Source organism: Mesoplodon mirus (genome assembly GCF_964341445.2).
Source record: "Mesoplodon mirus genome assembly, chromosome: 4".
Lineage (NCBI taxonomy): Eukaryota > Metazoa > Chordata > Mammalia > Artiodactyla > Ziphiidae > Mesoplodon > Mesoplodon mirus.
The window spans coordinates 55,466,155-55,479,175 of record NC_138979.1 but is presented as its reverse complement, the minus strand read 5'-3'; the positions used below and the strand labels follow the sequence as shown (position 1 = coordinate 55,479,175).

The window sequence follows — 13,021 nt, the reverse complement described above, 5'->3', positions numbered from 1 at the left end:
TACACTACAGCATTTTTCAAAATACAGATCACTTCCCATTAGTGGTTCATGAAATCATCAGTACATTGCCAGCAGCATTTAAAAAAGAGTTAATAAATGTGAGTAGAAAATACCAGAGTATGTTAACAACTTAAGTATTATTTCTTAAAACTTTTGTTTTCAGTTATATGTACATGGGTTCTGGTATACAGATTGAGACATCATTTCTGAATTGTAGACTTGACCACAACTAGTTCCCCATGACTGGATCATTGCAGTGCTTGAGTTCTTCTCTTTTGGGTTCAGGATACAGAATTTCATTTGCCTAAGTCAGAGATATATGGAGATGATAAAGCTTACAGAACATTTTCAGCACTCTTTCCTTTTAGTCCCCAGCTACAGAGTGCAAGGTTCAGGGCAAATTTGTAAGTGATTCAAAGTATAATTCCTATTAATGGTAGATTCGAATGTACCAGTATACTGTGTAATGTCAACTTACTGTGGACAATATTGTGTGTGATATTAATAGAATGATTTTATTTAAAAAACTATGAATAGAGTACAGTGTAAATATTTTAAGGGTTTTTTTTGTGTGTGTGTGTTTTTTTTGGCCAGGGAGCTGTAATTTCTGACTCGTCCTACAGTGTATCATTTTACATTCTTTTAGTCATCATTTTACAATTTTAGGGAGTTCTGCTAAATACTTTTAGTATTAAATTACTTTTAGTAGCTACTAAATGTATGACTGATTGGCTTAATGAAGACAGTTGTTCTGGTTGAACTTACTGCAAAATAGTCATGTAGTAGGATCAGTTACTTTTTTAGAAAGTATAAATCATAGTAACTATTGAAAGACTTGGAACCTTCATTTTTATAAGGTCCAAATTGCGTTGTTTAGTCATGGAGCAAAATGATTTTTTCTGATTCCTTCAGTTAACAGATTAATAGTTAAGCTCTTCTAGGTGTTGGAAAAGCAAATGGTTACATGGTATTTATAGTATGAGGGATTTAAACTCTTATTAAAGACCTAAATTATTACTACTCTTTTCTTAAAATAGATAGCAGCTTTGTATTTGACAAATGTGAATATTAGCAACTGGACAGCCATCATTAAGCATCTTTGGGGTTTTTTTAATATAGAAAGGAGGTAGCATATAAATTCTTTGATAATATGAAAAGCTGAAAGGACGTTAATGAACATATTCTTTAAATATATTTGCAAGAGGGCAAGAAGTGGAATACTCCTTGTTTGTTCCCCTAAATTAAACAAATATATAATATTTTCACATTGCCATTTTCATCCTCTTTCTTAGAGTTAGAAATAAGAAGACGGGAGGATGAGTACAGATTTACAAGTAAGTGACCTCTCTTCAGGTCCTCCTCTGTAATCATTCTTCCTTTTGAGATTTACCTCAGTGAAGTTTGTCAGCAGTAGTAATGGTAGACATGTATTTGCTTGTGTATTACTAAGAAAGATATTGTATATTATCTAAGCCTGTTTGTTATACATGGTATATATAACTTAGGAACAGTTTCATAGCTAATTTGTATAGTTTGTAGATGTTGGGTTATTTTAGATACTTGATTTTATCTTTTCTGTTGTGATATTTCTTAAAGCATAATGTAGAGAAATAAAAAGTATATGCAGTTTTTCTCTAGATCTGCATATTAACAGAAGTTGTATTTTTAAAAATCTGTAGCTTGAATATTATATCCTTTTTAAAAAAAAATCATACAATTAGAGTTGGTCTGCCTGTAAGTGACAAATTTTAGGGGAGGCAGATTATCTTCCAGCTACTCTTTGCCAGAAACCACACTGTTTATTTTTTGGTGTTTATGAAACTTAGTGTAGACTTGCTAATTATACATAAGCACCAGTTCACTGTTGCGAGCCCTAGACTGCCCCTATAAGCATCAGATGGTCTGCTGGAGGGTGTGGAAGGACCTGATACACCAAAGAGAGTGGCCCTTCTGATGTCTTGAACCCATTCTTTGGAGGTAGATATAGCTGCCATACAGAGGGAGAAGGTTCCAAAGTTATCATAAAAAGATTCATGTTGTCACAAAAGACAAAAAACAATAGATAAGCCAGTATGAACATTTTTCACTTAAAAGTTTGATAATTTTACATTTGCCTTTGAACCAAACAGTATTATATATCTACTATTTGAAGTGTACTATATATTCAGGATGAGCTATGAGAACATAACTAGTTTACCAATTCTGGCATGAGATTTATTAAATGTAATAAAATATGCTATCAATATATATTTGTAAATTTGGGCAGGTGGCTGATGAAGCTACTATGAATTATTAAAGAAAAGTCTATAGTGAGTATTTTGAGAAAATATATAGTGATTTTTTAAAATGTATGTAGTGATTTAATATAATATAAATGTTAACAAGTAACAGTATTTAAGAACTTAGGCAAAATAATTTGTAATTACATATATTGATTGACTTGGAAATTAATATTTTGAGAGCTTATATAGAATTTACTTTCATGTATAGTTTAGTCTTCTCCTATGTGGGGCATTCGTTTTTAAAGTTAGGGCATTAGGCCAAAGTCATATATAATTAAAATATTCTTGGATGTTCCTTTGGAAATCACATATTAGAGACTAACATATGTCTTTTTAACATGTTAAGATTGATGCTTTTTTCCTCCATCATTGGAACATAAAGTTTTTCTGAAGTTAAGCATGAAATGAAATAGTTGGCTTGCATATAAGGGCTATGTTATACAAATACTTAAACACAAGGAAATGGTAATACTAATAGTAAATTCTTCCAAAGCACATATAAAACTATCTGCCAGGCACTGTTTTAAGTGTTTTACATGTATATACTCATTAATCTTCCCCAAACCTATGAGACAGAAACTGTTATTTTCACTACCATTTTACATATAAGAAAATTGAAGCACAGAAATTTTAAGTAGTTTGCCTAGGGCCATATAGCTGATGAGCTGCACACAACTAACTATTCTAGCCTGCTTGCTCATAGTCCTTATTATAGAGAGCTGCCTATGTAGTGAGAGATATGCAAGAACAGAGACTTAACTGAAATAACAAGAGAGTTATCTCAAGTTTACCCTGGGGCATATTTTCATAAATGGAATGACAAACATCATTTGTTCTGTACTATTTAAATTATTCCTTTTTTAAAAAAACTTAAATCGTAGAGTAAGTTAAATACATGTGTCATATGATTTCACTATAGTCAGTATGCTTCTGGTGATTTTGTTCAAATTACCTAAATCATCTTTTCCCCATTGGGCAGACCTGCTTTTCAGCCAAGCACCTTCTTATATTGTCACAATTCCTAACTAGATTTTGCTGAAATTAAAAAAAAACTTTTCTTTTTTTTTTGTTTAGTAGGGACAACTATCTAACTGAACTAATATAGACTGCATTTTTTTTTGCCTAATGTGAATTGTACTGAGACATAGCATTGTGATTTATTCGCTGATCATTAACCGTCAAATGGAGCACAATTTAATTAAATTCAAATGTTTATTGAATGCCTATTATTTTTGATAACTAGAATAACCCTTTACCAAAGGGTGTGACCCAAAGATAGTTTGAAAGTGACAGCCAGATAGAATAGGACTATAATAATTTGTCTGCTGAACATCTGTCTGTTGGTTTGATTAAAATAATAAAGCATTGGAGGCTTCCCTGCTGGCGCAGTGGATGAGAGTCCACCTGCCGATGCAGGGGACACGGGATCGTGCCCCGGTCCGGGAAGATCCCACATGCCGCGGAGCAGCTGGGCCTGTGAGCCATGGCCACTGAGCCTCCGCGTCCGGAGCCTGTGCTCCGTGACGGGAGAGGCCACAACAGTGAGGGGCCCGTGTAGCACAAAAAAAAAATAATAATAATAAAATAATAATAATAAAGCATTGGAAAATACTGATATTCTTAGAAACAACCTAAAAATAAATCCAGAAAATATAAACAAGTATGATATGAGCACAGATACCTTAAATGCTGAGAGCCATGAGCAATATGGATAGTTACAAATCTGGCTAATTGAAAAGAGTATTGGGATTCTTTCCTTCAGCCAAGAGAGAGTGAGAATAAGATTTTTTTAAAGGGATCCAGCTGATAAACTGTTAGTTCGCCAAAAATATGATTCCCATATAGTTAAGATTATGCCTCTAATAAACGAACTGCAGTGATCCAGTTGAGATCCTGTAAAATCAGGAATTCAGATAGGGCCAGGGATAATGAATCTTACCATAGTTGGTTTCTCTGGTAGACTCACAGGATCATTTTTAAATGTGGAAGAGACTGTTTAAAGGTCATATGTCTCAGTATTTTCACTAAGGAAGCAGGCCCAGTAAAGCTAAGTGACTTGCCATGCTCCTACAATAGAACCGAGACTAGAACCCAAGTTTCCTATTTCTCAGTTCATTGTTTTTCCCTTTCTCTACAGCCCGCTTACTTTCATTTGTACTGAAAAAAATAATATACCTTTGTTTATCTTTCAAAGTGCCTCCAAATCAATTGTGTTTTGTTCTTTTTTTTATTACTTTTTATTGGCTGTGTTGGGTCTTTGTTGCTGCACGTGGGCTTTCTATAGTTGCGGCGAGTGGGGGCTACTCTTCGTTGTGGTGGGTGGGCTCCTCATTGTGATGGCTTCTCTTGTTGCGGAGCATGGGCTCTAGGCACACAGGCTTCAGTAGTTGTGGCATGTGAGCTCAGTAGTTGTGGCTCGTGGGCTCTAGAACACAAGCTCAGTAGTTGTGGCTCACAGTCTTAGTTGCTCCATGGCATGTGGGATCTTCCCAGACCAGGGCTCAAACCCATGTCCCCTGCACTGGCAGGCGGATCCTTAACCACTGCGCCACCAGGGAAGCCCTTGTGTTTTGTTCTTAAACACAGGCATAGAAACACAAAGTGTACATATGACTTGCTCAAGATCATATAGCTATTTAGAGGCAAATAAAGGACCAAAGCTAAAGCTTTCTGACTCCTAGCACTGTTCTCCTATTATACTGCCTTCTTTTCAGTAAAAGTATATTCTTCATACAAGTTTATGTAAATAAGGAAGGTAAAAATAATCCATTTCCTTTGCTTAAGGCTCCCTGAATAATCACTGTGTACTGTACATTTGTCATTAGATAATTTGAGGTTTTCTTGCTTTATAAGTAAGGCAAAATGTCAGAATATTTAAATTTTTTCTAAATAGGTAATTGGTTTTAGATGTAGGGTTTTATTGGGCATTATTTCAAGTAAAATCAAATGAAGCTCTAATAATTCCTTTGGCATTTTTTCAGAGTTGCTTCAGATTGCTGGAATTAGTCCACATGGTAATGCTTTAGGAGCATCAATGCAGCAACAAGTAAACCAACAAATACCTCAGGAAAAACGAGGAGGTGAAGTATTGGATTCTTCCCATGATGACATAAAACTTGAAAAGAGTAATATTTTGCTGCTTGGACCAACTGGGTCAGGTAAATAACTTACTGAAAAATCACTACTCATTAAAAAAAATAGAATATAAATGATTCTGTAACCTGTGCCTTATGACTGGGGGATTCTCACTCTTAAGAAGAACATCTAAGGCCAATCTTATGGTAGTTATAAAGGACTTAGAACTGAATTTGAGGTGTTGGTATTGCCTTTAGGCCAGTCCCTAATATCTTAACAGGAATAATGAAAATAGCATACCATTATATCTGAGTAATAGTAGAGAAAAGATGTAACACTAATTTTTCTTATTATACATTCTTCATATTTAATTTGTTTTGCATTTTTGTAGAGAAATTCCATGACAACATTTTTAGTAAATTTTTAGTTACTGTTTCTATTTGTAGGTAAAACTCTTCTGGCACAAACCCTAGCTAAATGCCTTGATGTCCCTTTTGCTATCTGTGACTGTACGACTCTGACTCAGGCTGGATATGTAGGTGAAGATATTGAATCTGTGATTGCCAAACTGCTCCAAGATGCCAATTATAATGTAGAAAAAGCACAACAAGGTATGTTTCAGTGTAGTTTGTCCCCAGATACAGTCTGTTGGGGAAGCAGTCTAATAACAAGAGAATATAATTTTTATTTTGAGTCAAGGAGTAAAATTCTATAATTATATAAAAGTAGCTATGTTAAAACATTTTCTAGCATACTAAGGGCCACAAAGTTTGCTTTGCCTTAATGTTATAATATGGCTACTAGGGTGAAAACAGGCTAAATGACTATTCCATTAGATCCTTAATACTATCATTGTTTTTCCTGTTCTGACTTTCCTCTATATACTCATAATGCTGGGGTGGGGTAAGGGAGGGGACAAGGACAAGTGCAGGAGAGTGCAAGATGTATATAGAAACAAATTAGGCTGTTGACTTAGGGGATGTCATAGATGCTGCATTCCTCTTTTCCCTATCTATCATCTGTCCTTGTTTACACGAAGAGCTTGACAGCTTCCTGTCCAAATTCCTTTAAGACAAGAATATAGATGGGAAAAAATAAGCTAAAATTTTGCTAATACCAGCCCTGTATCCACCTTCTGCTTTCACACTATGCCTCTATCTCAGCTTCGTAGAATAAAGAACCTGAAAACATTAGTGGGGTAGATAACTATTGTCATAGAGAATTGGTTATTATACCCAAGTGATATTCTATAGAATAAATTATAAAACGTTTGCACAAAATGATGAGTGGGAAAGCTAGCAGTGTATTTTTATAGTATTAAGCCATTGTATATGTTAAGTGTTAAAGATTAAATAACCTTGCTCTCTAGCTACTTAGTCGTTTAAAGCTGAGTTATCTTGTGTATATCTTTTTCATATTATAAATAAATAGAATCCTCCTTAAATTATAGGAATTGTCTTTCTGGATGAAGTAGATAAGATTGGCAGTGTGCCAGGCATTCATCAGTTACGGGATGTAGGTGGAGAAGGCGTTCAGCAAGTAAGCAGTTGAATATTTTGTTCAAGTCCACTAAAAGGAAGGGAATACATCAACCTCCCAAATATTGTACGTTTGGTTTCACATTCAATTAGATTCTGTTTTGTTTATTTCTCCCACTCCAAACTCCATATACCATTTAGTTCAGGTCCTAAGAGAAAGCTGTTGGCGATTTTAAATACCAAATTACCTTTGTTAGGAAATTAAAAATATTTTAAAGAAATAAATGAAATATAATTTTTGTTGGTTTTATTACACGAAGGCCCAGTTAAACATTTCTAGAGGACTCTTGAAGAAAGTTCTGGTTCTAACTAGACATAAATGAACTATGTACATGTATCTTATTCTTTGCACTTAATTAGAAGATAAAATAGAGTTTTATGCCTTATAGAGTCATACTTAAAGTCATAATAATTTATTGGGCAACTTGACCTTTTACTGGTAACTAATTATGACATAAACTACAGGGTAAGGAAAATTGCTTTTGTTTTTTTGACCAAGACATAGACAGGTACAGTTACACTTATAAAATGTGCTGGATGATGTTTTTTATAAAGGCATCTCAATATATAGGTATTCTCAAAGTTTAACACTAGGAGTAGAATAGAATTTTAATTTGCATGAAAGACAAATCTTCAAATATTTTCAAATTTTGAATGTTCCCACCATGGTTGGATAACATCTTAGAGAGCCATAATTCTATCTTTATGTCAGAACTATGTCTTTACTATCAAAAACAACCTCTTGGGTTGACTGTTTCCTGAATGCATCAGGAGTCCTATAACTATTCCAAATAAATTTATGAATAATTAATGTGATAGTATATTAGATTTTCATGTTAGTTATTGAAATGTGGGAGTTTTCTTCAGTTATGCTCATTGACCATAACCACATGTTATTTTCCCCATTGAATCCCATTACCTAAAGTATAATAAATAATACACTTATATGATGATGCCATAAATCATTTATTCTTTATTTAGGGCTTATTAAAACTACTAGAAGGCACAATAGTCAATGTTCCAGAAAAGAATTCCCGTAAGCTACGTGGAGAAACGGTACAAGTTGATACAACAAACATCCTGTTTGTTGCGTCTGGTGCTTTCAATGGTTTGGATAGAATCATCAGCAGGAGAAAAAATGAAAAGGTAAGTTTTTCTGAGTGATTACTAGGAGAGAAAGCATTTGCAGTTAGAGGATGGACCCTCAGTTTCTAATCTCATATCTGCTGGCTGCCAGTTGTGGATTTTTATGAGTTAGGTTTTCTTGGAGTATACCAGAAATATATGCCTAGTTATTTTTAAAATTTCATAGTTTGGAAGATTTCTAAATATCATCTATATATGGGTGTTTTTAAAGTATAACTTGATGATTTCAATTTTATATTTCATCTAAGGAGTTTTTTATTATTTGAGGTAGCTGCTGTATCAATAAAAATTCTACTCATTTCTCTTGCCCAATTCACTGGAGCCCAATAAAGAGCTTGTCCCCATTGCTCCTGTCCATAGAGTCTTCATAGATCACTGCTGACATGCACAAATGGAGGAAAGCAGTTTGGAGGTTGGGGGAAGGGTTGTGATCCCACCTAGTTTTATAGATGTTTCTTAAACATTCTTATAAGCCTTGATTTTAACTGGAACTTATTTTTTTCATATCCTCAAAGTTCATGCCCAGTACCTATTTATTGATTGATTATGATAAAATGTAATGTCAGCATAGTGGCAAGAAGCCCAAAAACATGCCTGTTTTCCATGCTTTTGTGTTTTACATAATAGCCACAAATGATACCTTTTATATAATATATTCTACGTAAATGAATATATCATAGATCACCTCTTTGCTATATTGTTTGCTTTAAGTCTCCTTGGCCTTGCATGTTTAGTAGTTTACTTTAGTTTTTAGTTTAGTAGTAGTAGCTACTAATGTAATAGTTTAGTAGTAGTAAAAAAAATAAATAAAATAACGCTGCTAATAAATGGTTGCCTGTGTTAATTCCTTTGCATAGCCTAGATGAGAAACCTCTTGTACAGATACTAACTGAGCCAGGCAGTGCTGTTATTCCTCAATAAGGTTAGATTTTTATTTTTCATATTAGTTAATTTATGTTTTTCTTGCTTTTGAAATTCTGTATAAATTAGCCTAATAAATTAGAAGAAATTATTTCTTTGTGTGTGTGCCCTCATACACACGCATGCGTTTGAGAGAGACAGATGGGGGAGGGTGGGGAAGAGAGAGAGAGAACTTTATATTCAAAATTCTGTAACCAAAGGCAAGGACCATGTTCTTATATTTATTTATAATTCATACTTCCAAAAAGAATTTGAAGCTAGAAACATTTAGAAAAGAACAATTAAAAGTATTATTAGTAAAGAGATCAGAAACATGTAAAAGGAAGGTTTAGGTCATTTTAACTTAGTGGAAATTAAGTCACTCTGTTTAGCTTTGAACTTCTTAATGAAAAGTAGGGAGAAATCGTGAGCTAGTTTTTATTGCCTGAAAGAGGAAGGGTATGATGTCTTCATGAGAGACAAAGATTAAAAAAGAGTTTTTCACTTAGATTTTTTTTTTAATTTATTTTGGCTGTGCCAGGTCTTAGTTGCAGCATGCAGGATCTTCGTTGTGGCATGTTTAGTTGCGGCATGCAGGATCTTTAGTTGCAGCATGTGAACTCTTAGTTGTGGCATGCATGTGGGATCTAGTTCCCCAACCAGGGATTGAACCCGGGCCCCCTCCATTGGGAGCGTGGAGTCTCACCAACTGGACCACAAGGGAAGTCCCTGTCACATAGATTTTTAGGAAAAGAAGACAGAGACATAAGAGAGTCTGCAACGGTGATTTTATAGGGATTAAACACATCCATTTGGCTACTGTTTTTACCAAACCTCATTGAAAGCCAGGAGAACAATATAAATAATATACCTCTACCTCTTCCTAACCATATGAAACTGCTTGCAGTCTTAAGTTTTATTCCTATTGCCTTTGCTCATGTCCTCCCCACCTCAGTCCAGTTGGCAGATATGTGTTCATTTTTTTTTAACACAATAAACATTTATTTCTTGCTCAAACAAATCCAGAAGTGTATTGGGTGGTAATATGTGTTCATTCTTTAAGACTCAGTCTGTTAAATGATTAGGCAATTCCTCTGTGAAGACTTTCTTGGTCACCTCCTACCCTCCGTCCCCAGTATTCCTCTTTTCTTTCTTTCCACTGCTGTAGTTTCCTGTACAGTTGTCCTTCATTGCACCTATGATGCTTTAATACCTTCATGTGTTCTCACTGTAAATAAGTTCCTTTAGGTTAGGATAAGGGCTGTCTTCAGGTCTGTATCCTCAGTGTTTTATAATAATGCTTAATGCTTAATAAATGTGTATCCAATATATAATAAATGAGTATATATATTTATTACTATATATGCCTATATTGTATATATAATAAATGCTTAATATATGTTTAAATTATTGAATGAAAGGTATTTTGCTTTCTGATACACTAACTGTCCACATACACAGCTTAGAGTATCAGGAATGGATTTTTAACTTAGCTCTTTTCTCATAAATCATGTACTTGTTCTTTTGACAAAAGTTGTATGACATATCAAAATTAAACTTCGGACAGTTGCCTGGAGTATAGTTCTTTTATATTGACTAAAGCAAGATCCATATTAGATACACAACTTTTTGCAGCAAAGTTACCATTTTTGTTTGATGTCCTTACATGTTCTTTATAAAATCGAAATTATTCTAACTCATAGGATGTTCTAACTCATAGGATATTCTAACTCATAGTATGCAACCCCAAATCACGATTTTAATAGAATGCTTAGCAATGACTTAGGACACTTGTGGATAATTTTAAGTCTGCTTGTTCCATAGGCACTACTCCTGTTTACAGTATTACAAAACTGACTTTGGTTACAAAATAATTACTATCTCTGTTTCCACAGTTCTTGCACATTTTGGAAGCCACACTAGTCTAGAGGTCTCAGAAAAATCCTGCAACATCATTGTATGAGTTCTAAGGGACTTCCCTTCACAGTTCTTACTTACCTACTTTTACTAGAATTCATTCTTTGAGAGTTGGTTAGGTTCTCAATTCTGAAGGCAGATAGACCTGAGTTTGAATCCTGGCTTTTACCACTAGCAGCAATGAGAGCTTTGGTCAAGGTACTTAACCTCTCTAAGCCTTTTTTCTTCATTGTAAAATATAAATGATAATACTTTCTTCTGTTTTGAAGAAGGCATGAGATATGCATGTAAAATGCTGAGCACGATGCAGCTTTATTCTGTTATTTGTAATACCTGTCTTTTCTTTGGCAGTATCTTGGATTTGGAACACCATCTAATCTGGGAAAAGGCAGAAGGGCTGCAGCTGCTGCAGACCTTGCCAATCGAAGTGGAGAATCAAATACTCACCAAGACATTGAAGAAAAAGATCGTTTATTACGTCATGTGGAAGCCAGAGATCTCATTGAATTTGGCATGATTCCTGAGTTTGTGGGACGGTTGCCTGTGGTAGTTCCTTTACATAGCCTAGATGAGAAAACACTTGTACAAATACTAACTGAGCCACGTAATGCTGTTATTCCTCAGTACCAGGCCTTATTCAGCATGGATAAGGTTAGATGTTTATTTTTTATACTTACTTAATTTATGGGGTTTTTTTTTTTGCTACTGAAACTCTACATGTGTTAGCCTAACAAATTAAAAAGCAATACTTAAAAAAAAAAAAAGCAATACTTATCTGGAACACCAGCCTATTCCTCACTAAATACGGATCTAGGAATCAGGGAAGGCACGTTGTGTCATATTAGACACTTAGGAATTGGCTTTATTTTTTTCTTAATTAAAATCGACATTGTAGCTTAAAGCCCAAGGATATATATAGAGAGAAATTGTGCTAGCAGCCTACCACTAACCCCTCAAGCCAGGCACACAGGATTGTCTTTTCAGCCTTGATATTCTAAATGCTTTCATTGTGACATACTAGGTATACTTTTTTCTAAAGTTAGCTCTCACATCTACTTCTCTGCAGCCCAACACCTGGAGCCATATATCTAATCAGATAGCAAATGTTTGTGTTTTCTGAACCTAGTGTCTCAAAATATCAGTCTCCTTCCCTCCATTGCCACTGTCCCTACCTCAAGTCAATCTCCTTTATCATTCTTCACCTTGACCCATGCATTTACTTCCTAATTGGTCTCCCTGTCTAAAGTCTATCTCTGACCACCACCACCAAAATATTATCATCTCCCACTTTACTTCCAGAGTGGATCTTTTTAAAATTATTGAACACAGTGTCCAACAAATAGATATTAAGTTCTTAATAAATACTTAATGAATAAACACAAAGCTAATTATTTTACTTCCCTCCTTAAAAATCCTTCATTGGTCCCCTAGCCTTATTTAGATGCCCCCACTTTGATGCTCTCTTAGCACCATGTGCAAACACTATGCTGTAAATGCTCTTTTGCTAATTTGTCACCACCCAATACACTTAAGTTTCTTGAGGGCAAAGGTGGTGTCTGATTCATCACTCAGTTTCTAATATATAAACACACAGGGGTTCAATAAGTGTTGAATAAAGTCCTAGAAAATCCATGTTAATGTAGAAAACCTCTTCAAGGACTAAGGACAAACTTGTGATTCATACTGATACCTTCCCATAGGTTAATTCATAGAAACAAGTGCTTTTTGAAGGCAAGGTTCTGAAGCACCATGAGAGATAATTACCTCACTTAAAATTTACATTTTCTGGATGTAGAAATTAATAAACAAAAGTTGTTTAATACCAAGATTTTATAAAATCTGATGTTCCAAAGTATTTTGATTTTGGGAGGGTATATTAACTTCTCAGTAAGTTTTGGAATTTGTGGTAATTTAGAGAGACTTGTCTAAAGTTTTACCTTTGTTCTATAGGATGAGAGGGTTAGTAACACTCTTTAAAATGAATATTTTCCAGAAATGAAGTTATAGTCTAAAAATGCTTTAGTCTGAAAGGGGATAGGGTCAGTCAAGACACAAAGATTCTGACCCTGTGTTTCTGAGTATTAGTGAATCAGTGTACTTAACTCTCTGGAACTTATTTCTTTACCAGTAAAGTCAGGGCATTAGTCTCTTTTTGTTCTAAAA

At 34.5% G+C, this 13,021-nt stretch overlaps 1 protein-coding gene across 1 annotated transcript in view; it reads left to right on the top strand.

Moving 5' to 3' along the window:
• The window catches only part of CLPX (caseinolytic mitochondrial matrix peptidase chaperone subunit X), a 35,601-nt gene that overhangs the window by 17,315 nt on the left and 5,265 nt on the right, over positions 1–13,021 (top strand). Inside the window, exons 6-11 of the mRNA XM_082619110.1 lie at positions 1,293–1,334; positions 5,264–5,440; positions 5,804–5,968; positions 6,808–6,896; positions 7,877–8,041; positions 11,210–11,509. Coding sequence (XP_082475236.1) covers positions 1,293–1,334; positions 5,264–5,440; positions 5,804–5,968; positions 6,808–6,896; positions 7,877–8,041; positions 11,210–11,509 — 938 coding nt within the window. The remainder of the gene's footprint in view (positions 1–1,292; positions 1,335–5,263; positions 5,441–5,803; positions 5,969–6,807; positions 6,897–7,876; positions 8,042–11,209; positions 11,510–13,021) is intronic.